The 23709-nt window shown below is 61.2% G+C and overlaps 2 protein-coding genes and 1 long non-coding RNA gene across 3 annotated transcripts in view; all 3 read right to left on the bottom strand.

The window, feature by feature from the left end:
• AMHR2 (anti-Mullerian hormone receptor type 2) overlaps positions 1 to 122 on the bottom strand; it is a gene marked incomplete at both ends in the record, with an annotated part of 4854 nt that extends 4732 nt beyond the window's left edge. Inside the window, one exon of the mRNA XM_084277199.1 lies at positions 114 to 122. Within this exon, the coding sequence (XP_084133325.1) occupies positions 114 to 122 (9 nt within the window). The remainder of the gene's footprint in view (positions 1 to 113) is intronic.
• A 1447-nt stretch (positions 123 to 1569) lies between these two features.
• Positions 1570 to 16762, bottom strand: SP1 (Sp1 transcription factor). Its single transcript, XM_084277153.1, has 5 exons — positions 16578 to 16762; positions 14311 to 15841; positions 3807 to 3975; positions 2884 to 3083; positions 1570 to 1921 (listed from the first exon to the last, which is right to left on the bottom strand). Exons 1-5 carry the CDS (start codon positions 16650 to 16652, stop codon positions 1599 to 1601), a joined length of 2298 nt encoding a protein of 765 aa, XP_084133279.1. The 5' UTR covers positions 16653 to 16762; the 3' UTR covers positions 1570 to 1598.
• A 4691-nt stretch (positions 16763 to 21453) lies between these two features.
• On the bottom strand, positions 21454 to 23478 carry LOC311202547. The gene is made up of 3 exons (XR_014617919.1): positions 23418 to 23478; positions 22266 to 22681; positions 21454 to 21600 (listed from the first exon to the last, which is right to left on the bottom strand). It is a non-coding gene; the product is annotated as an uncharacterized lncRNA (long non-coding RNA).
• Positions 23479 to 23709: the final 231 nt, after the last annotated feature.

Here is a 23709-nt window from a genome sequence, read left to right as displayed (position 1 = left end):
AGCAAGGCCAGGGTCCTGCCCCCCCCCACCCCTCCCCAGGCTCGTCCTGTTCCCAGATAAGGCATCCAAGAGACCCCAGCCCGGCTGGCAGCGACCCCCCTGCTCCCTCACACCAGCCACATCCCATATTTTATAGAGAGAATATTCACAGAGTCTCTTTTCTCCTGATTTTCATAGTTTTTTTCCTTTTTTTTTTAAACTTCTTTTCCATTTTTGGGGGGCTGGGAGGGTTTTTTTGGGGGGTTGAGGCTTTTTTTTGGGGAGGTTTGAGGGGTTTAATTGAGATTTAAGGATGGTTTTTGGAGGTCTGGGAGGTTTATTTGGAGGTCTGGGAGGCTTTTTGGGAGGTTTGAGAGGTTTTGTTGGAGGTTTGGGCTTTATTTTTGAGGATTTGAGGGTTTTTATTGGAGGTTTCGGAGGTTTTTTGGGGGGTTTGGGCTTTATTTTGAGGGTTTCAGAGGTTTTTTGGAGGTCTGGGCTTTATTTTTGAGGATTTGAGGGGTTTTTTGAGGTTTAGGTTTTATTTTTGAGGATTTGGGGTTTTTTTTTGAGGTTTGGGAGGTTTATTTGGAGGTTTGGGCTTTATTTTGGGGGGTTTGGGCTTTATTTTGGGGGGTTTGGGCTTTATTTTGGGGCTTTTTTTGGAGGTTTGGGCTTTATTTTTGGAGTTTTGGGAGGTTTTGGAAGTCTGGGCTTTATTATTGGGGTTTGAGGAGTTGTTTTTTGAGGTTTGGGCTTTATTTTGGGGGCGTTGAGAGGTTTTTTTGAGGTTTGGGTGCTTTTTTTGGAGGCTTGGGCTTTATTTTATGGGGTTTGGGCTTTATTTTGGGGGGTTTTAGGGTTTTTTTGGAGGTTTGGGCTTTATTTTCAGAGGTTTGGGAGGGTTTTTATGAGGTTTGGTCTTTATTTTCGTGGGGTTGAGGGTTTTTTTTTGTGGGGGCTGAGGGGTTTTGTGGGGGGGGTTAAGGGGTTTGGGGGGCGTTGAGGGGTTTTGGGGGGGGCTGAGGGTTTTTGGGGGGGGCTGAGGGTTTTTTTTCTGGGTTTGGGGGTATTTTTTTTCTCCTTTTCTGCTTTTCCTTTTGCTAAAAAGTTAAATTTCTTTGTCTTGAAACCAAGGCATGATGGCGTGGAAGGCTAGCTAGAGGGGCAGGGGGAGCTCGGGGAGGGAGGAGAGGAGGGAAGGGCAAAGTGGGGTGGGGGGGAAGGGAGAAGGGGGGTTTTAGGGGGGAAAATAATAATAATAATAATAAGGTCAAGCCGAAATTAAAAAATATATATATAACTCTGGCCTTCGTGTGTGGCCACCGGGCCTGGGGAGGGTATGGGGGGGGTGTGTGGGGTGGGAGGGCTGCGAGCCCAGGGAAGAGGAGCTGGGGGTTTAGTGCTGGAGGGTGACACAGGGACGTCACCCTCACGGTGGGATAACACCCAGCTCCGTGTCGGGTCACCTCATGGGACACACAACCACCCCCTCCTTCCCTCCACCATCCATCCATCCATCCATCCACCTCCCCTCCGTCCCCACCACCCCCTCCTCCCCCCAGCACAGGCCCCCCCCCCTTGGGTTGCGTCACCGCGTCGCCCGCCGGGGGCCCCCCTCAGAAGCCGTTGCCGCTGATGTTGATGGACTGGAGGTCGGCCACTTGCATGACGTTGATGCTGCCGCCCGCCAGGCGCGCGATGCCCTCGGGGCAGATGGCTTCCATGGCCACCATGTTGGTGGCGATGAGGGCGGAGGGGGGGGCGGCGCCGCCGTTCCCCTCGCCCGAGGCCCCCGTGTCCATGGGGATGGCGGAGACGTTGACGGCCAGGTTGTTGGCTGTGCCTCCCTTCTTGTTCTGGTGGGTCTTGATGTGCTTGGAGAGGTGGTCGCTCCGCATGAAGCGCTTGGGACACTCCGGGCAGGCGAATTTCTTCTCCCCTGGGGGGTGGGGAAAGAAAAGGGGGGAGTGTGTGTAAGTCAGGGGGAGGCTGGGATGAGTCTTCCCTGTCTGATCCCCCTCCAAAAGTGAGGCATAGAATCCCAGCCAGGGTTGGGTTGGGAGGGACCCCAAGGGTCACAGAGCTCCAACCCCCCTGCCAGGGTTGGGAGGGACCCCAAGGGTCACAGAGCTCCAACTCCCCTGCCAGGGTTGGGAGGGACCCCAAGGAGCACAGAGCTCCAACCCCCCTGCCACAGGCAGGGACACCAACCTCCAGGCCTGGAGCTACACAAGGCTGCCAAGGGCCCCATCCAGCCTGGCCTTGGACACCCCCAGGGATGGGGCAGCCACCCCCTCTCTGGGCAGCCAATCCTATCCCCATCCCAGTCCCACCCCCATTCCAATCATAGAATCCCAGACTTGTCTGGGTTGGAAGGAACCCCAAGGGTCCCAGAGCTCCAACCCCCTGCCACAGGCAGGGACACCAACCTCCAGCCCTGGAGCTACACAAGGTTGCCCAGGGCCCCAGCCAACCTGGCCTTGGACACCCCCAGGGATGGATGGGGCACCCACCCCCTCTCTGGGCAGCCCCTTCCAGCCCCTCACCACTCTCTCTGCACAGTACTTCCCCCCAATCTCTCCTCTCCCCCTTCCCTCCTCCAGCTTCACCCCAGCCCCTTGTCCTGCCAGTCTCTGCCCTTTAACAAGCCCATTCCCCTCCTGTTCCTGGGGTCCCTTCAGGGACTGGGGGGCTGCAGTGAGGTCCCCCCACAGCCTTCTCCTCTCCAGGCTGACCCAGCCCAGCTCCCTCAGCCTCTCTCCGTAGGGCAGCTGCTCCAGCCCCTCTAATCACCCCCATGTCCCTCCTCTGACCCCTCCCCACCAGCCCCACACTGTACTGGGTTCCCCAGCTCTGGGACTCAGGGGGGCAGAGCACAGGGGGGGTCTCCTGGAGCTCTACCTGTGTGCGTGCGCTTGTGCCGCTGCAGCTCGTCGCTCCGGGTGAAGCGCTTCCCGCAGAGGATCCAGGTGCAGATGAAGGGTCTCTCCCCCGTGTGCCACCTCAGGTGAGCCCTCAGGTGAGAGGTTTTACCATACACCTTCCCACAGCCAGGGATGTGGCAGATGTGCTGTTTTTTTTTACCTGGATCCCCAGAGCTCCTGAAAGAAACCAGATTTGGGGGAAAAAAAAAAAAAGAGTTTAAAACAACCCCCAAAGCTCAAGGTGACAGGAGGGGAGGGAGAACAGGGATCAAACGAGGTGCTTTTGGGGTTACAGCCCACAAAGTATCCCCAAACGAGGTGCTTTTGGGGTTACAGCCCACAAAGTCACCCCAAACGAGGTGCTTTTGGGGTTACAGCCCACAAGTCACCCCAAATAAGGCAGCTTTGGGGTTACAGCCCAAAAAGTAACCCCAAACGAGGTGCTTTTGGGGTTACAGCTCAAAAAGTAACCCCAAACAAGGAGTTTTTGGGGTTACAGCCCAAAAAGTAACCCCAAACAAGGTGCTTTCGGGCTTACAGCCCTCAAGTAACCCCAAACAAGGTGCTTTTGAGGTTACAGCCCACAAAGTAACCCCAAACAAGGTGCTTTTGCGGTTACAGCCCACAAGTCACCCCAAATAAGGCAGCTTTGGGGTTACAACCCAAAAAGTAACCCCAAACAAGGAGTTTTGGGGGTTACAGCCCAAAAAGTAACCCCAAACAAGGAGTTTTTGGGGTTACAGCCGAAAAAGTAACCCAAAACAAGGTGCTTTTGGGGTTAGAGCCCACAAGTAACCCCACACAAGGCAGTTTTGGGGTTAGAGCCCACAAGTAACCCCACACAAGGCAGTTCTGGGGTTACAGCCTGGTGCTGGGGGTCAGCTGGGGGTTCAGCCCTACCTGCCCTCACTGTCCTTGCAGTAGGGGCAGGTACACGCCTCCCTCCGCACTTTGCGGCCCTGCTGAGGCTGCGGGTCTGGGCTGGTCTCTCCTTCCTCCACAGCTGCATTTTCATCCCCCAGCCCGTCTCCGCTCGCGCCGTGGAGCCCCAGCTGAGCACTGTGGTCACCTGGAAGGAAACACAAGAGGTTATTGCTGGTTCCCCATCAGCAAAGCCCCCAGCAACAGGACAGGAGGGAATCCCAGACTGGGCTGGGTTGGGAGGGACCCCCAAGGGTCCCAGAGCTCCAACCCCCTGCCACAGGCAGGGACACCAACCTCCAGGCCTGGAGCTACACAAGGTTGCCCAGGGCCCCAGCCAACCTGGCCTTGGACACCCCCAGGGATGGATGGGGCACCCACCCCCTCTCTGGGCAGCCCCTGCCAGCCCCTCACCACTCTCTCTGCACAGAACTTCCCCCCAGTCTCTCCTCTCCCCCTTCCCTCCTCCAGCTTCACCCCAGCCCCTTGTCCTGCCAGTCTCTGCCCTTTAACAAGCCCATTCCCCTCCTGTTCCTGGGGTCCCTCCAGGCACTGGGAGGCTGCAAGGGCTTTTCCCAGCCTCTCTCCACAGCAGCCAGGAGCATCTCCACTCACTTCAGCCAAAGGTTGTTATTAATTCCCCTCTTCTCCCCCAGCTTTCCACAGACTCCTGTTTTCCAGCCCTCACACAGACCTTTCTCCAGAGCCCTGGGGCTCGCCCTGCCCTCCCCAGGACACATCACCCCATATTTTGCTCCATGCCCTCCAATCTTCCTCCAGAGGAGACGTGAGAACCACATCTCTCCAGACAAACAGCCCTGTTACCTCTCTCCACCCACTGGCCAACTCTCTCAGCTCTTAACTTGGCACAGAAAACGGTGCAGAAAAGGTAAATGAAGCAACACCAGCCCCACTCACCTCAACATCAGCAAGAAAAACAGGGTCAAACCACCACTGAGGGACATTCAGGCTTCTCCAAACCCCACCAAGGTCCCTTTCACACCACCTGGCTCATCTGGGCTGAAAGGGGGCAGGATTTTCCCCTTTTCCAATCACCTCTCCAGCTCAAACATGAGGAAAACAAGGATCCAGGAGCAAATCTAGAGGGCAGATGGCAACCCTCCTGCCAAGCCACCACCATTCCCCCCCCACAAAACACACCCCCTACCCCAACACAGCAATAAATAAGAGGCTGGAAGACCACAGTCTTCAGTGGCATCTATCAGCAGAGGGATTATCAGCATGTGCTTACTGGTTAATTAGTGCAATTACAGAAAGGGGTGATAGAGAGAGAGAGATTTAAGCTGAAATCTCATCTGGAGCTGCCCATGGAGTGCAATCCCTCCCTCCATCTCCATCCCAGAGCAATTCCCAGTCAGAACAGCCAGTGGAACCACAGGGCAGAGCGGATGAGCTCCCAAACCCAGATGCACATAAACCCTTCCCAAGGGGAAGAGGGGGTGCAGGGGGGGTTCAGGGGTAGAAGTTGGGGAGCTTAAAGGATTTCATCGCCCTTTCATGCCTACACTGTCACCTAACTGCTTCTCCAACAGCCCCATCTACACTTCCCCAGTGGTTTAGTTCCCTCCCAGCTCTGCTGCTTGATGATTCCCAGGCTGGAAAGGCTCAGAGACAGGAGGCTGTGTAATCTCTCTCCAGCCCCCAATTAACATATGCTAATTCATCTAACAGCAGGTTTAGAAGGGAGCTGCTTCCACTGGGTGGGCAGCAGCACCCTCAGCTGGCTACAGGCTGGGATGAGAGTCCAAAATCCAACTTTTTCCCCTCCCAACTCCCCTGTGAGGAGGCAGCTGGGGTGGAGGTCGCTGCCTGAACACAGCAGTGTGTGAAGACACGTGGATCCCCCCTCCCCAAGAGCCAAGGGTGCTGTCACACAGTGAGGCTGCCCCAGAAAAAGGCCTCTCTGGGGGGTTTCCTGGTGGTTTTTATCCCCAGCTGCCTGCCTGGCTCTGGTGAGGATGAGTCAATGGGAAGGAGCACGCTGGGCAGCCCTGCTGAAGGCTGAGGGGGATGTGGGGATGATGCCAGGGGTGTCTTGGGGGGAGGAGGGGGGATGGTTTATTCACTCCATCTCCTTTTCCCTGCAAGCTGCTTCTTAAACAGGGGCACAAACATCCCAAAGCTGCCATCAGCCTCCCCCAAAGCAACAAACCAGCCCCTGGTCCTGCTGCTGGGGGCCTTGGGAGCAGCATCAGGACGGGGCTGTGGGGATGGGGATGCTGCCATGGGTGGCTGCACCACAGGAGCCCAGTGCTGCCTTTTGGGGAGGCTGACTGGGACATGGACCTTCAGCAAACTGGTGAAACCCCCCCTGGTTTTCCACCTTGGAGCTTTTAGGTGGGAGGCAGCATCCCAAACAGCCCTGGGAGTGGTGGCAGTGATGAAGAAGGGGAAGCTTCAGACTCACACGGGTCTGGAATGTCCTTTAGCCTCCGGCTGGGAGCTCTTCCTGCAGGTTTCACAACAGCAAGGGGGGGGAATGACAGGAGCTCCTGGCAGCTTTCCTCCACCCCACGGCTTTGCAGTTACCAGCAGGTGTCAGTGGTGCCCTGGCAAAGCTCAGTGCAGGAGCTGGGGCAGAGCCCCAATCTCAGGGAAGGACAAAATCCCACCAGGAAGATTCCTGGCTACGTGGGGCACTGGATGGCTCATGGATCCCACAGCTCCGTGGTGGCACCACCGACCATCTGCAGGATTGGTGAGGGATTGGTGGGCACAACCAGGCTGAGCTCCACATCCAGGCTTCCTCCAGCTTCCATGTCACCCCTTGGGTCGTGGGAGCATCACGAGGAGCTTGGCTCTGCCCAGGCAGCACACACCCCAGGAGGGCTGGAACTGGGGGTGGCTGCTCCCTGGAGTCCAAAGGGATCCAGATTTCCTGGGTGATGGCAGAGTGGGGAAGAAACTCTTTGCTGTTGAGGACTGAGACACCCAGAACATCAAAGCCACAGGCTGGAGAGGAGAGCTGCAATTAAGGGAACGAGCCCTGACTCACCCCATCCCACTGCGGGGTGACGAGGCAAGAGGCTGAGCAGCAGGTGGGGTGTCACCCTGTCACTGCCCTGCCCCTGTGCCTGCACCCCAACGTGCTGTGGGACAGGACAGTGACAGCCCTGAAGAGCTGAAGCCCAGCTGGAAGATGCTCCCAGTGACACCCGTGACCGACACACCCTGACCAGTTCGGCTCCTGCACGGTGCAGGGCAGAGAGGAGCCACCAAGAGCCACCAACCAGCTCAGCTTGTCCCAGCAGGAAGGACACCAGTCACCCCTCCAAAGGGGACACCATTTCAAGCCCTCCCTGCACCTCATCAGCCACATTCCTGCTCTTCCCTGCAAATTCCAGCGCTTTCAGGACCAAACCTTTCCCTCTCCCCCTCCCAGCTCTTGAAACACAGGTTTACAGCCCAAAACCAGCATGGAGGGGACCAGGGAAGGGTCTGGGGTGGGAGGGGATTTGGGGGGGTGGGTTAAGCCTTCTAAACCAACAATGACAGCTTGTGAGATGAGAGATTTCCCTGTGGTGTCTGTGCCAGCCAGGGAGAAGCTGGTGTGAAGAGGAAGGAGAAGAGGAGGAGGAGGAGACACACAGGTGCTCTCCCCAAAATCCAGACAGGAGGGAGGAGAATCCAGTCCTGATACCTTGGAACAGCTTCAAGCTTCAAGCAGAAGCCTACAGAGCGTTTCATAGTCTTGTTGGCATGTCACACAGAAAGGGGGAAAAGCCCAAATCCTCCTTCTGGTAACCTGTGGCTCACAACTAATGAAGGTGCAGATCAATTAGAGCAAGAGAAGAGAGATTCTGTAGGCACACACTTCATTCTTCACACACTGGGATGGGCTGAAGTCTCTGGAATACTGTGGTGGAGGGAAACCAGCTGGATAATGAATGGTTATTATCTCTGCTAATGGAGATGACTCTGAAGAGTGAAGGTTTCATGAAGGATGCCAACCCCCACCCCAGTCTGCACTCAGGCCACTGAAATCCTGAAGAAACACTTATTAACAGAGCAAAGAGGGGATTTAATCCTTGGAAAACCCCTGGGGGGGACCTGCCTGTGAAGACTGAGCTGTACCCAAACCTGTCTTTGCTCTCCATCAGCACAGAATGGGGGTACTGATCCCCCTTCACCCCCCCCCCAAAAAACCCCCAGGGGTGGTTGTTTGCTGGTGCCTCCCTGCAAAGAGCAAAGCACTGAGCTCTGGCTTGCACCACCTCTCCAAGACAAGGTGTTTCTTGTCTCCCAACTGCTCCCTGGGAGGAAAAATGCTTCAGCTGAGTAGTTTTATTTAGCCAGCCCCAAGGAGGGAAGAAATGCCCCGTGGAGGGAAGAGAGGAGCAGTTTTAGAGCCACCCCAACTGACCCCAGGAGAGGAGTGTGGGGAGGGAACAGGCTGGATGTTCATTTTTAGGGAGAAAGAAAAAACCAACCCAGCCCAGCAGGGTTTCTTGTGCAAACTCTGCAACACTGGCAGCTCAGCTCTGCAGAGAGGAGGAGGAGGGAGGGAGGGAGGGAGGGGGGTTAAGTCGTCACCAGGCACAACAACAACGTCAGCAATGAGAGGGGAGAGGCAAGAGGAAGTTTTGGAGGGGAGAAGAAAGGGCAGCAAACCCTTGGTGGCACACAGAGGGGCTCCCCAAGCCTCTCAGCACACCTCCACTCACAGCAAACAAGGCAACTCAAACCTTTCCAGCCTCCAACTTGGTTTCTTCCTCCTTTCTCCTCCACATCAGAGTCTGAAAGCCCTGGGGGGAGGCAGAGCAGCAGTGTCCCCCTCCCCAAAAAGCCCCACCACACTCTCCTCCAGCCAGATCACAGACAATCAGGCTGCACCAGCTACAGAGAAGGACAAAGCAGGTTCTGTAAGGAGGTTCCCCTGGCTTTTTCTCTGCTTTGGCTTCTTCACTGATCTGCAGAGAAGAGTTAATCAGCAGTAGGAAGTCAGCCATGCAAATGAGCTGAGCTCTCACCCAGTAATCCTGTGGGGCAGGGGCAGGCACAGGCTGTGTGAGATGGTGCAGAGCCCAAGTTGGGGCTGCAGCACCTCGAGTTCATGGTGTTTTAATCTGGAGTTTGAGGACTTGAAAAGCCACCCAGCGAGTGCTGTGCCAGCCTTTAACTGTGGGGAGGTTTCTGTGCCTTCTTTGGAGAGGAAATCAGTAGGGATGGAGTGAGGGGGAGGTGGGCTCTGAGGGGAGATGGAGCTGTGTCCATCCCCCTGGCACCCCTCACCCTGCTCTCAGGCTGCAAACTGGAACACCAGATCTCCTCTGCCCTTTCCATGCCAGCCTGGATGGCCATGGAACTGGGAGGAAGCTCCCAGTCCTGACAAAGGCTTCACTGGGGCAGCAGTGCTGGGGGCAAGCAGACCAGCAGCAGCCCTGGGATGCAAAGCACCTTCCCCCCCATGGGACAGGCAGGACCCACCCAGAGCAAGGGGGGAGGAGGAGGGGGCCCTGACAACATGAGGAAGAACAGGAGGAGGAAGATGCCCAGCTGAGATGGGGCAGGGCGATCCCTGAGAGGAGGAGGAGGAGGAGGAGGAGGAAGGGGGGCTGCAGCCTGAAGCACACCCAGGACGATGGGGAAATCCCCCCCCCCCAGCGTTTTCCCACCGCACCTGCAGCTCTGGATTCCTCTGCTCCCTCGTGGGGAAGGCTGGATGCTGCTCCTCAGCCTCAGAGCTGGTGGTTTGCAGCTCTGCAGAGGGGGAATTCGGGCCCCTATCGCTGGGGGATCTGACCCAGATCAGCAGACAGACGGACGCCGTCGGTCTCTCAGCAGAGAGGGGGGGGGGAACCAGCTCCCCAGAAGCCCAGGCTTGGGGAAGGGGCTGTGCTGAGGCTGACCCTGCTCCTGAGGCCCAGGATCCAGCCCCTGCCATGGGGCCATAAAGAGGAGGAGGAGGAGGATGAGGAGGCAGAGGGGATGAAGTCAGCACAGATAAAAGGAAGAAGATCAGAGCCTGGCCAGGAGCTGGGTGAGGAACCTCTCTGGGGAGGAGTCACAGGGCATGAAGCACCCAACCAGCCTGACCAGCTCCCATTCCAACCAGCTCCCATTCCCAGGGCCGTGAGGAAGAGGAGGAGGAGGAGGAGGAGGAATAGGGGCTGCCCCACAGAGCCCCAGCAGCACTGCCTGGGGCAGGGATGAAGCTGCACAGCACTACCCCAGGCACCAGAGCAGGATCACTCCCTTCCCCCAAGCAGATCTTTTGGGGATTCGGGTCATTCCTTCAGTCAACACCCCCTTTCCCCACCCCTCCTCTGCATCACAGCAGGGAGAGAGGTCAGCCAAGGAAGCCAGGAGGGGACTGGAAGTCCAGCCCAGCTCCAGTTCAGAGAAGGAAATTTCACAATCTCCTTGTTTTCTGATGTGATGTCATTGGGTGCAGAGAAACAAACAAGCCCAGGAGAGATCCTGTCAGGGCTTGCTGGCCTGAGACTCAGTCCCATTTTCCCCTCCCCTCCCCAGCCCATGCCATGTGGATGTCTCATCAAGGCCCTGCCACAAAGCTTCCCTTAAAAACCAGAAAATAGGAGACAATCAGGTCTTTGTGTCAGCTGCTGGGGCTGGGAAGAGCCCCGGAGGAACAAAGTCCCAGCAGAGAGCTGGGGATGTGTTTGGTAAACAGATTTCCAAGGGTTACTTCCCCCTTGCAGGAGGATGTCCCTGCTGCAGGAGCTCCTCCTGGGGAAGGGGGAGCTCCCCAGTGCCACCAGTGCCTCCTGCACCCCCCAAGGTCCATCCTCCCTGGTGATAACACATCCTCTGGCACAAAACAAGGGCTTTGGGTGAGGGGTTTAAGTCCAGCCCTGGCCCAGGACGCCTGTTTACCCAGCACATACCTGAGCCAGGCAGGGCTCTTTATCTCCCAGGCACCCAGCTCTGAGCTGCAGGGACAGGGACACAGGGCAGAGCCCCTTCAGCAGCAAAGCTAGATGGCTCAGAAAAGCCCCTCTCCTGCTTCCTACAGCTGGGCCAAAAGGGGAAGAGAAACCCCAGGCAGCAGCATCACCAGCTTCTCCAAATCACCCCCACCTCCCCCTGAGCTGCCAAGGGTGCAGGATGTCCCCTCCCTGAGCAGCTCAGCACAGGGGTGACACTTGGGTGATCCACCCCACAGGGCACCTAACACCCACCTCAGCACCCTACACCCACCCCAAAACCCTCCTCCCCTCACCCCTGCTGCCCACCCAGACGGGGAGAGGTGGCACCCAAACCCAGGGGCGGGTTTTTGGGGCCAGGCCAGGGGAGGAAATCCCCTCCCCAGCTCCCAGCAGAGCTCGTTTGCCCACATACCAGCCCATCAGGGTCACAGACCTTCCTCCTCAGGGCTAATTCACAGCCCATCTCACCCCTGAGGAGGAGGAGGAGGAGGAAGAGGAGGAGGAGGCAGCCTGCAAAGCCAGCAGGATGCCATCACCTAATGCATCCAGGCTCAGAGGTGAGTTTGCACATAAAAAAGAGAAATTAAATTAAAACATCCCATTTTTAAGACCTTTTCAGGTGGTTTTTTTTCCCCTCCAGGGGAATCTCTCCCTGCCCTGCTTTGCAGAAAGGAAACCAAAAAGCAGAAGGCTCAGCCCTCAGCCTTCACCCAGCACCAAAAGCCACAGCCCAGAGCTGCAGCGGGGCTGAGGAGTCCTGAGCTCCCCCGTGGCCAAGCTGGGACGCTGGCTCAGCCCCCAGCCCCCCAAGGAAGCTGAGCTGAGCTCCTCAAAGCTCAGCTCTTCAAAGCTCTGCTCACAGCAGTGGTAGGAAACACGGTGGCTGCCAGCCCAGGAGGCAGCTGGGGGCGAACACCCAGCTACCGAAACCCCTTCACCACGCACACCCCCCCCTCTTCTCCCCCCATCCTGCTGGCACACGTGGCAGAAGCTGTGGGGCTGGGGAGCCCAGCCAGCAGCCTCCTCTCCCCAGCAAACCTGGGTGAGGTTGTATTTTCCATCCACCTCCCTTGGAGCTGGGGTGGTTGGTTTGGTTTTTTTTCCTCTCCCCTCCCGATTCCGCCCCGAGCAGCCAGCGAGCTCAGGAAGTGCCACCCAACACAGAGCTCCCTCCTGGGGCTGAAGGAAGGGCTCTTGGGGGAAAATACTCAGAGATTGGGACAAGAGGCAGGAGTGGGTGACAAAGCACCCCCCTGAAATTGCCACTGGGGAGCTGGGATTGAGGGGGATCCCTGTTTGAAGCCCCACACGGGATGGCTCAGCTGGCGGTGGGGATGGGGAGGTCTGGAGGGGCTCAGCACCCAGCTGAGAGGGGCTGTTTGTGGGGGGAAGGGGGTGACAGACCCATCACCACATCCCACAGACCCAGCTTAGAGTAAAAACCTCCTCCAGCCTGGAGTTAAACCCCCCTACCAGCTCAGAGCCAGGAAGCTTTCTGCCCCCACGGTCTCATCCTGGGAGACTTGGGGTCCCACTGGGGTCTCCGAGGGTCCCCACCAGCCCTTTGAAACCCAAACTCTGTTTGGGGGTGGGGTATTTTTTTTAAGCCTGACAACATCAAAGCATCCCCTGAATGTCACATCCTCCGAGCTGGGGCAGAGACAGGCGCGCAGCAGCCGGATGGAGAGCTAAATAGGAGGAGGAGGAGGAGGAGGAGGAGGAGGGGGAGGAGGCAGCTCCCCGCGTTGAGGGCGGTGGATGGGTGGTCTCTGGAGCGTTCCTCCCTGCCCCACCTCCGGGGGCAGAGCCAGGCGCAAATACAGGAACTCGGAGTCCCCCGTGCGTTGCTCCTCTGAACGAGCACAGCTCCGGGCAAGGGGCCGGGCTGCAGGGCCAGGGACCCCCCCCCACGCCCCGAAAAGACCCTCTGCCACCCCTGCTTCCACCTATGAGCACCCCCAGGCTGTTCCCCTTCGGTAAGAAAAGCAACACGAGTGTGTTCTAGCGACAAGCAGGTCTCTCTGCTCTGGGAATCAAGAGAATCCCAGCCTGGGCTGGGGTGGGAGGGACCCCCCAAGGGTCCCAGAGCTCCAACCCCCTGCCACAGGCAGGGACACCAACCTCCAGGCCTGGAGCTACACAAGGTTGCCCAGGGCCCCATCCAACCTGGCCTTGGACACCCCCAGGGATGGATGGGGCACCCACCCCCTCTCTGGGCAGCCCCTTCCAGCCCCTCACCACTCTCTCTGCACAGAACTTCCCCCCAGTCTCTCCTCTCCCCCTTCCCTCCTCCAGCTTCACCCCAGCCCCTTGTCCTGCCAGTCTCTGCCCTTTACCAAGCCCATTACCCTCCTGTTCCTGGGGTCCCTCCAGCGACTGGGAGGCTGCAGTGAGGTTCCCCCTCCAGCCTTCAAGGAAATCCAAGGATCAGGCTAATCCTGGTCTGTAATAACCCCGTGGCTGCCTGTAAGCCAAGCTGCTGTAGCAACAGCCCAAAATACTGCTGCAAAACAAGCCGTGGAGAGCAGCAGCCACCCCCTCTCCTCTCCCCTCCCCTCTCCTCTCGCGAGAAGGAAGCACCGAGCTGGATTGAGCAACATCTTCTTGCTGCCTCTCAGCTGTGACTAAATCTAGCAACTGCCTCTTTAGCTGGAGCCAGAACCTAAGAGACAACAAAAAAAAAGGGGGGAGGAAACACACACCCCCCCCTCTAGAAAAACCCACTGGGTACAGCAGCAGAGCTCCTTCCCAGCACCCAGTTCTCCCAGCCCTCTCCTACAGGCAAGCACGCTGATTGCAAGGGGGAGCAGAGCAGCACCCAGCTCACCCCCTCCATGTCCAGGCACATTCCCACCTCCCCCCAGGACTGGTGGGAGCATTTTTGGGAGAGGAGGGGGCTGATCCCAGCAGGGAGGCTCTGCAGCAGCCCTGAAGACAGGGCTGGCTTGGGCAGGATGAGCTCAGAGCGTCCCACACCAGCACCCAACTTTGAGGCTAAATATACACCCAGAGAGCCCGTTCTTCCGCCCCTGCAAGGAAATTCCCCAGGGTTTCTGGGGTTTGTTTGTTTTCTAGGGGGAGGGCAGGGGGGATTTGGAGTTGTTCTTGAGGTTTTTTTAAGGCTGTGACTCTTCCTGCTGGCTCTGGAGGATGAGATGAGCTGGACTCAGCCCCACACCCTGACCCAAGACCAGCAGCCTCACACAAACCCACCCCTCAGCGTCCCACTCCATCCTCCTCCCCCCTTCACAGGCACCTCCCTCTGGTTCTCTTTCACACCATTAATTAGATCAGAAACTACCCAAAAGGAGTTTCAGAGTCTTCTGGAAATCAGGGGGACTTCAGACTTCCTTCCCAGGGCTGGCCTGAGCCCCAGCCTGCCTTGCCAACTCGGTTTGGCATCACTTCACACCCCCTCACACCCCTCCAGCTCCAGCCCTGCCAGCTCCCTGTAACCCTGGCGACATCCTTTCTCCTTCCTTTTCCCCTGCCCAGCTACAGAACAGAACCAAGACTCCCCCCCCCCCAAAAAAACCAACCCCAACCCCCCCTAAAAACCCCCTTCAACTTACCAGCAGTGTTTGCTATGGCCAAGGGCAACCCTTGCAGCTGATGCACCTGGATCCCAGACGCTCCCAAGGCACTGAGGTTAATAGTCTGGAGGCCTGGCATGGAGGAGAGCTGGGCAGCGTTGACGGTGACGGTGCCGCTGGGGAGGGAGGCGATGGGGGTGAGCGTGGTGCTGGTGCTGCCCGTCTGCCCCAGCGACACTCCCTGCATGGGGGCCAAGGTGATTGTCTGGGCCTGGGGGTTTTGGACCTGGAGGTTTTGGAGCTGGATGGTTTGCCAGCTGACCTGCCCGTTGGGACCCACCGTCGGGGTTCGGATAATGATGGGCCCTGAATTGGGGACAGCTTGGAGCTGCAGGTTCTGCAAGGCGTCCTGGGAGATGGCTTGAGTGGCAAAGGTCTGGCCAGAGAGAGGGGTGGTCTGGAGGGCTTGGATCGTCTGCCCTCCTTGGACTAGCTGTGGCTGGATCAGGATTTGCTGCTGCTGCTGCTGTTGCTGCTGCTGCTGTGACTGCTGCGACTGCTGGCTCTGCTCCCCCTCTTTCTGCTGCCCTGGCTGCAAAGCCACCCCAGAAACCTGGCTCTGCAGAGAGTCCGAGCTCTGAACGCTGCTGGCCCTCTGGGGCGCCTGCGCCGGGACGCTGGTTCCCACCGTGGCGCTGGTGGAGAAATTCATGATGCCCATGTTACTGGTGGTGGTGGTGGTGGAGTAGCTGTTGGCGTTGGTGAAGAAGGCGCCAGAACTAGCGTGGGACGTGGCTGTGTTGGTGGAACTGATGGCAGCACCCGAGGTGGCCGGCTGAGAGCTGCTGTCCGGAGAGCCGGAGCCGCTCAGCGTCACCGTCTGAGAGGTGGGAGCCAGGCTGGCGGCCACGCTGTTGACAGGCAGCAGGGTGATGTTGCCGTTCAGAGCCACGGGGACGTTGGCCACGTACTGGGTTTGCCCTGAGAGGGTGTTGTTGGTTAGGCCCACGCCCTGGATGGGGACAGCCTGCTGGAGCAGGTTCGGCATGGCGATGAGGTTGCTGGTCCCCGCTCGGCTCGTTATGATCTGCTGGTTGGCGCCGGGGATGATCTGGAGCTGGCCAGAGGCATCCTGCTGCACGTTGACTTGGGCTGGGGTGGTGGCAAACTGCAGCTGCTGCCCGTCGATGGTTTGGAACTGGGGGATGACCTGGTACTGGATATTGGGGATGACTCCTGGCAGGCCCGTGAGCACCTGCTGGTTCTGCAGGTTGGACGTGGTGGTGACCACGTACTGCCCAGCGCTCATGGGACGGCTCTTGGAGGCATCCCCACCGTTGCTGCCGTTGTTGCCGTTGCCACCTTGTTCCTTGGAGGCTGTGGGCGTGCTGGAGCCAGTGGAAATGATTTGCCAGCCGTTGGCAGACTGGGCAATCTGGGCAGCAGCTGCTGTCAGGTCCAGCTCACCGCTCCCGCCTTGCTGGCCTTGGGAGCTGTTGGAGTTCTCGTTGGGAGACTCGATCCTGCTGCAGGTAGCTGCCAGCAGAGCCAGTGGGGAAGGCTGTGATTCCTGGGAAGGAGAGGAGGAGTTCAGGAAAGCAGGAGGTGGCCCCGTGGGCAGGCCAAAAGTTAAAAAAGAGAAAAAGGAGGGGGCAGGGGAGGGGAAGGGAAAAAAAAAAAGAGAAAGCAGGGAGGAGCCTACTGGGAAAAGATAAACACTCCTTCCTGAGAAAACTCACCCACAGCCGGAAAAATACAACTGCCAGACGCAGGGCTGTCAGGCTGGGACAGAGTGAACCCACAGGGAAAAACCCCCTGGGAAGCTGGGAAGGGGGGGGAGGGAACCTGCGTGTCAAAAGGCAAGGAGAAAGGTCTCCTCCACCCCAAAGAGCGAGCCGGTCTCCCCACAGGGGAACAGCTCGGGGAAGTCCAGTCGTTTCTGGGCGTCCCAACCTGGAGAAGGGCCAGTTGGGGACTGTGGTGTTTACTGGGAGCAGGGGAACCGCCGTGTGTTTTCGAGGGCACCGTGCGAGCTGGGGGAGGAGGGGAAGCCACAGGCACTGCGGGTGGGTGCTCTGGCAGGGCATTTGGCAGCGCTAACGATCCCCCCGCCCTCTTTCTCTTCCTTTCCCCACCCTCCCCCCCCTCTCCCCAACCAGCCACTCTTAACGCTTGGCTGGGCCAAACAAAAACCTTGGCCCTACCCTGGACTTTGCCACAGGGGACGGCGAGTTCTCCAGGGCGAGAGGAGTCAGGTGGCCGCCAGCCCGGGGCTGTTTGTCTGTCTGTCCCCTCCCTGCACTCACCTGGCCCTCCCCACCGCCTGCGCTGCTGTTACTGCTGGCATCTCCTTCGCCCTTCTCGGGCTTCACTGTCGCCATCTCCTCGGGACTCTCTTGGTCTGGGCAGGCAGGAAACGACACGGGGAGTTAAGAGACATTTCTGGGCAGGAGAAGGGGGGGGGGGACACACACCAGGAGTTTGGAGGAGACACGGGGAGTCCCAAGAAGGGGCGATGGGAGAGGCAGGGAGGGCTGGCAGGGACTTTAGGGGCGGGGGGGGGGGAAACGGGACCGTGTGTTGCTCCGGAGTTGGCGCGAAGGGGCTGGGAACCGGAGGGAGCTGCCAAAGAGGAGCTGGCAGCGGGACAGGCAGAGGAGGACCCGGCCCAGCTCCAGCTCCTCCTCCCCACCCGCTCGGGACACTCCCTGGCCCCCGCCGAGGTCCTCCCCCGGCCTCCCCCCTTCCCCTTCCCCGCTGGCTGGCCGGGGAGCACCCCTCCTACCCCCGGCCCTCTAGGATCCACCCCGGAGCCCTTCTCCCTCGCCCTGCCCACGGGATTCCCCACGCCGGATCCAACCCAGCGGGCAGCCCTGCCCGGGGACTCCCCCCCCATCCTGGTTCCCGGGGACTCCACCGGGTCCCTGATCCCCCCACCCCCCGAATCCCTCCTCTCAGGAGCCTCCGGGCCCTGCGACCCCCGCTCCTACCCACACCCCCCACACCGGGGATCCCCCCTTCACCCCCCCCCGTCTCCAAACACCCCCAGCAGCTCACGATCCCCCCCCCCGCCCGGCTCCGCACCCTCCCCGCCCGCATCCGCCCCCACAAGGCGCCTTCCTCGGAGGCGGGGGGGGGTGTGGGGGGGTGGATGTGGATGTGGGGGGGGCGGGGGAAGCGCGCCGGCCGCTCCCCCTCCCCCAGCCGCCCCCCCCGCCGCGGCCTACCCCCTCCCCCCTCCCTCCGCAACCCCCTCCCGGGATCCTCCCCCCCCCCCCCGGTTTCTCCGCGATTACCGGCGCCTTCCCCCCCCCATCCCCAACTCCATCTCCCCGCCGCCCCCTCCTCCTCCTCCTCCTCCTCCTCCTCCTCTCCCAACCCGGCCCGTCCGCCGGGTCCCTCCCCCCGAGGCCTTCCCCCCTCCCCCGGGTCCCTCCCCCCTGGCAGGTCCCCCCCAGGCGCGGCGAGGCGAGGCCCGGCCCGGCCCGGCGGGGCCCGGCCCGGCGTGGGGCGGGGCCGCCTCTGGCCCCTCCGAGCGGGCGGGCGCCGCCGCCTGCGTGTGCCTGGGCGGCAGCGCGCCCCTCGGCCCCCCCCTTCTTCCTCTTCCTCCTCCTCCTCCTCCTCCTCCTCCTCCTCCTCCTCCTCCTCCTCCTCCTCCCCACCGGCGAAGACGGGCCCGTCCTTACCGCTCATGGTGGCCGGGGGGGAGGCGGGGGGCGAGCCCGAGCGGCGGCGGGGCGGGGGAGAGGAGGGGCGGGCGCGCCCGGCTCGCTGACGAGGCGGCCTAACCCCGCCGGTGACCGCCAAGGGGCTGCCGAGGGAGGGAGCCGCGCACCGCGGCCCCAGCCCCGCGGCCCGCCCCCCTTCGCCCGGCCGGCCAATCGGGAGCCGCCGCCGGTGGGTGATTGACGGGCGCGGCGGCCCATAAGGAGCGAGGGCGGGCCGGCGGAGGGGGGAGTGGGGAGGGGGCCGCGCCGCCCCCGCCGCCCCGCCCCGTGGGGGAGGGGGAGCGCCGAGGGCGGTGGCCAATGGGGGAGAAGGAAGGGGCGGGTCGGCCGAGGGGAGGGCCAATCGGAGCCCGCGCGGGCTCGCAGGGAGACCCCGTACGGGAGCGGCCGCGGCGGCGTGGGCCGCGGCGTGATGGGCGGGAGCGGCCGCCAATGGCTGAGGGGAGGCGGGAGGAAGGAGGGATTGGTAAGGAGACCAGCCAACCGGCCGCGCCGCCCGCCCCCGGGAGGAAGGCGGGCTCGCACGCTGACGGGCGCGCTGCCCAATCCCAACTCGGAGGCGGCGGCGCCGGCGGGAGGGCCGAGCCAATGAGAGCGGCGGGCCTTCTCAAACTGGCCAATGGGCGCCGGAGGGGGGCGGGGCGACCCGCCGGGCTGCGCCCTTGGAGGGGACGGCTCAGCGGCGCGGGGAAGGTGGCGGAAGCGCCGCCATCTTGGGGCTGGCCCCGCCCCGGGGCCCGGCCCGGCCCGAGCCGCACGGGGCTGCCCCGCGGGCCCCTTCCCCGCCCCTCGGCGTCCCCTGGGCCTCGGCGCCGCAGCGCACCCGGGCGGCTCCGTGAGCCCCGCGTCACCGGGCGCTGCCCCCCGCTGCTCCCCAGTCCCGCCCAGTCCCGCCCAGTTACCCCCAGTTTCCTCGAGTCCCTCCCAGTTACCCCCAGTCCTTCCCAGTTCCCCCCAGTCCTGCCCAGTTCCCCCCAGTCTATCCCAGTTACCCCCAGTCCCTCCCAGTTCCCCCAGTCCCTCCCGATTCCCCCAGTCCTTCCCAGTTCCCCCAGTCCCTCCCAGTTTCCTCCAGTCCCTCCCAGTTCACCCCAGTCCCTCCCAGTTCCCCCCAGTCCCGCCCAGTTCCTCCCAGTTCCCCCAGTCCCTCCCAGTCCCACCCAGTTCCCCCCAGTCCCGCCCAGTTCCCTCCAGTCTCTCCCAATTTCCCCCAGTCCCTCCCAGTTACCCCAGTCTCTCCCAATTCCCCCAGTCCCTCCCAGTCCCACCCAGTCTCTCCCAGTTTCCCCCAGTCCCTCCCAGTTCCCCCAGTCCTGCCCAGTTACCCCCAGTCCCTCCCAGTCTCCTCAGATCCCCCAGTCCCTCCCAGCTCCCCCAGTCTCTCCCAGTTACCCCCAGTCTCCTCAGATCCCCCAGTCCCTCCCAGTTCCCTCAGGTTCTCCCAATCCACCCAGTTCCCCCTGCACTCTCAGTGCTCCCCATCCCCCCAAGTTCACCCAATTGCCCCAGTTCCCCCCAGTCCCTCCCAGTTTCCCCCAGCTCCCCCAGTCTCTCCCAGTTCCCCCCAATCTCCTCAGATCCCCCAGTCCCTCCCAGTTCCCTCAGGTTCTCCCAATCCACCCAGTTCCCCCTGCACCCCCAGTGCTCCCCATTCTCCCAAGTTCACCCAATTGCCCCAGTTCCCCCCAGTCCCTCCCAGATCCCCCAGTCCCTCCCAGTTCCCTCAGGTTCTCCCAATCCACCCAGTTCCCCCTGCACTCCCAGTGCTCCCCATCCTCTCCAGTTCACCCAATCACCCCAGTTGCCCCCAGTTTCCCCCAAACCGTTAGTCTCTCCCAGTTCCCCCCAGTCTCCTCAGATCCCCCAGTCCCTCCCAGTTCCCTCAGGTTCTCCCAATCCACCCAGTTCCCCCTGCACCCCCAGTGCTCCCCATCCCCCCAAGTTCCCCCAGTTCTCCCAGTTCCCCCCAGTTCTCCCAGTTCCCCCCAGTTCTCCCAGGCCCTCACAGTTCCCGCCAGTCCCCCTAGTTCTAACAGTCCCTCCCAGTTCCCTCCAGTTCCTACCCTGCTCCCCCAGTCCCCCCAGCTCCCCCATTTCTGCCAATTCCTCCCAGTTCCCACCAGTCATCCACATCCTCCCAATCCATCCCAGTCCACCCAAGTCTCCAGTCGTTGTTCACCCAGTTCTCCCATTTCCATCCCCCAGTTCTCCCCAGTTCACCCCAGGAGCTCGATACCCCAAATCCCCCTGAGTTCCATCCCCACTGTCCCCCAGCTCTTCCTTATAACCCCCCTTCCCCTGAATCCACTTTGCCACCAGACCAGGGGAGCCAGGACAGACAGACAGACAGACAGACGGACACACAGACAGACAGACAGACAGACCTGGCCTGAAGCCTCCCCAGGGACCCCACAAACAGCCCCTCTCACCCTGGGCTCAGGGTTTTCCTTGGCCAGGGAACCCTCCCAGCACTTCCCCAGGGATCCCAGAGCCCCAGGGGTGGGAAGGGCCCCCCAGAGCCCAGGGGGTCCCACCCCCTGCCCAAGCCGGGTCCCTGGGACAGGGGCTGGGGTCTCTCCAGAGGAGGAGACTCCACACCCCCTGGGCAGCCTGTCCCAGGGCTCCCTCACCCTCACTGGGAAGAAGTTCTTCCCCAGACTGGGGGGAACTCCCTGGGCTCCAGCCTGAGCCCATCACCCCTTGTCCTGTCCCCACAGACACTGAGCAGAGGCTGCCCATGGCCCCTGGGTCCCACCCTTCAGCTCTTGATCCCCAGTGATCAGATCCCCTCTCAGTCTCTCCTCCCCAGGCTGAACAGCCCCAGGTCCCTCAGCCTTTCCTCACAGGGGGGATGCTCCAGCCCCTTCAGCATCTCCCTGTCCCTCCTCTGGACTCTCTCCAGCAGATCCCTGTCCCTTTGATCCCAGGGAGCCCAGACCTGGACACAACACTCCAGTGGGGCCTGAGCAGGGCAGAGCAGAGGGGGAGGATCCCCTCCTGTCACCTGCTGCCCACACTCCTCCTGATGCCCCCAGGATCCCCTTGTCTCTCTCAGCCCCCAGGGCACACTGCTGGCTCGTGGCCACCCTGTCACCCCCCAGCACCCCCAGGTCCTTCTCCTCAGAGCTCCCCCCAGCCTGTCCTGATCCCAGCAGTTCTCCCTTCCCAGGGGCCAGACTCCCCACTTGCTTTTCTCACCCCCCCTCTGGTCTCTCCCTGCCCAGCTTCCCAGCCTGGCCCAGCTCTCTCTGGATGCCAGAGCAGTGTCCTGCCTCTCACCACTCCTCCCAGCTCTGGATCATCCCCCCCTGCTGAGGGGGGATGTTATTTTCCTCGACACCTCCAGCATCCCACCAAAAACACCCCAGGCATCCAGCAGCCGTTGGACAGCTCCGTTCAGCACAGGCCAAGGGACAGTTCCTTCCAGCATGAGGCACTGGACAGCTCCTTCCAGCACTGGACAGCTCGTTTAATGAATTAAATTTCAATTTCATTTCCATTTTAGCTGCCAACCTGCAATCCAGAGATGATACCTGCTGTGGTGACTGGCCTGCAGGCAGACGTGGAGCTGGTAACACGGACTCAGAGGGAACAAGAACCCCTGCAAAGCCAAAGCAGAGTTCAGAGTTGGAGGTACAGAGACTCCTCCCTGCAGCCTCCCCATCCCTGGAGGGACCCCAGGAACAGGAGGGGAATGGGCTTGGTAAAGGGCAGAGACTGGCAGGACAAGGGGCTGGGGTGAAGCTGGAGGAGGGAAGGGGGAGAGGAGAGACTGGGGGGAAGCTCTTTGCAGAGAGAGTGGTGAGGGGCTGGAAGGGGCTGCCCAGAGAGGGGGTGGGTGCCCCATCCATCCCTGGGGGTGTCCAAGGCCAGGTTGGCTGGGGCCCTGGGCAACCTTGTGCAGCTCCAGGCCTGGAGGTTGGTGTCCCTGCCTGTGGCAGGGGGTTGGAGCTCTGGGACCCTTGGGGTCCCTCCCAGCCCAGCCCAGGCTGGGATTCTGGGATTCTATGCAGAGAGGAGAAGGAGAAAAGGCTGCACACGAGGAGCGGTGGGTGCTGGAGGTCCCAGGGTGCTGGATGCCTCTTCAGGCTGGTTTTAAAGGACACAAGCAGCACCCCTGCTCTTTCCTCCCCCTTTTTTACACACAGAATATACAGGCTCTGCTCAAACCCAGCTCAGAGCTGCCCTTCTGCCCCTGTCACTGCTCCAGCAGCCCCACAGTTTGGTGTCAGCCAGTCCCCAGCAAGACCCCAGGCCCAAACTCACCACATCTGCATTCGTCTTGTCCAAGAAAGCCTCAGCAAAGACAGTCACAAGGAAGATGTTAATGATGCAGGGGAGGAAGAGAGCGATGCAGGACTCTGAAGAAACACCTTCTGGCCTCTCTGACTCCCCTGTGGCTCTGTGAAATGCCCACTGCAGGCAGCAGCATCGCCACAGCCCTGCTCTGCCCTCCCCACCTTATGGATTCCAACCCAGACAAGGGAATGGGGACTTTGGGGACCGTAGGGGGTTGATTTTTCAGATGGTTTGATTCTCCCAAGGTCTCTGAGGGCACCTTTAGCGTGTTTTTACCACGTGGGGGAAGGTCCTTCCCAAACACCTCCCGTCTCTCCGCCGCCGTCAGCGCGCTGAGGAGCGACCTGGAGCTGGGTTTGGTGGGGAGGTGGCACTCAAGGGACCTGCACCCAAACACACACACACACCCCACAACACCACCATGCTATTTCTGTCGGGTTTTTTTGGGAAAGGTTCCAAGGGAAGTGGGGCTGGGGCTGGAAAAAGGGGGGATGCTGGGCTGTGGGATCCCTAAAGCCCCCAGAGAGGGGGCAGGGACTCCATGCTGGACCTTCAAAGCCTGAAGAGAGGTGCTTGGGATCCCCCTGGGGCCCCGAGAGGGAGCTGGGACCCCCCTTGGACCCTCAAAGCCCTCAGAGAGGCGGTGGGGCTTCCCCTTGGGGCCCCCAAAGCCCCCAGAGAGGGAGCAGGGACCCCCTCTGGACCCCTGAAGCCCCCAGAGAGGTGGTGGGGATCCCCCTTGGAGCCCCCAAAGCCCCCAGAGAGGGGGCAGGGACCCCCCTTGGACCCTCAAAGCCCTCAGAGAGGTGGTGGGGATCCCCCTGGAGCCCCCAGAGAGGGAGCAGGGACCCCCTCTGGACCCTCAAAGCCCCCAGAGAGATGGTGGGGATCCCCCTGGGGCCCCCAAAGGGGGACCAGGGACCCCCTCTGGACCCCCAAAGCCCCCCGAGAGATGGCGGGGATGCCCCTGGGGATCATCACGGGGCTGGGGGGCGCTGGGGACCGGGGGCGCCGGTCAGGACCGGGCCCGTCAGGGACTCGGCCGGTATCAGGGGGCCGGGGTACGGCGGGGGCGCCCCTGCCGGTGCCGGGGGGGAGGGGGGGCTGCTCCCCGCTCACCTCAGCACCCCCTCGGGGTGGGCCCGGCCGATGGCGGGAACGGGCCCTGGGCGCCGCCATCTTGGCAGGTCACGGGCGGGGCCAAGGGGAGGAGAAGGAGCGCGAGCGTGGCGGGCTGGGCGCTGATTGGCTGGCGTGCCGGCGCCTTCCCCGTCATGTGACCAAGGGCGGAAGTGGCCCCTCACCTCACGGCGGCGGGGCCTGGTCGGGCCTGGGCCCTCCCCGGGCTCTCGTACCGCGTCTTGCGGGCCACCCCCCCCCAACCCCCGGCCGTGGGTTCAGTCCCTTCCCC

The sequence above is a fragment of the Gallinula chloropus genome, assembly GCF_964237585.1.
Source record: "Gallinula chloropus genome assembly, chromosome: 31".
NCBI classification, from domain to species: domain Eukaryota; kingdom Metazoa; phylum Chordata; class Aves; order Gruiformes; family Rallidae; genus Gallinula; species Gallinula chloropus.
This window is presented reverse-complemented; position numbering and strand designations above follow the sequence as displayed.

Coding starts and splice junctions, on each gene's coding strand:
- SP1 (XM_084277153.1), bottom strand. CDS start 16,652: ATGGCGACAGTGAAGCCCGAGAAGGGCGAAGGAGATGCCAGCAGTAAC. Junction 3,976..14,310: donor GGCCATAGCAAACACTGCTG/GTAAGTTGAAGG, acceptor GTTTCCTTCCAG/GTGACCACAGTGCTCAGCTG. Junction 1,922..2,883: donor GCACAAGCGCACGCACACAG/GTAGAGCTCCAG, acceptor CCCACCCCCCAG/GGGAGAAGAAATTCGCCTGC.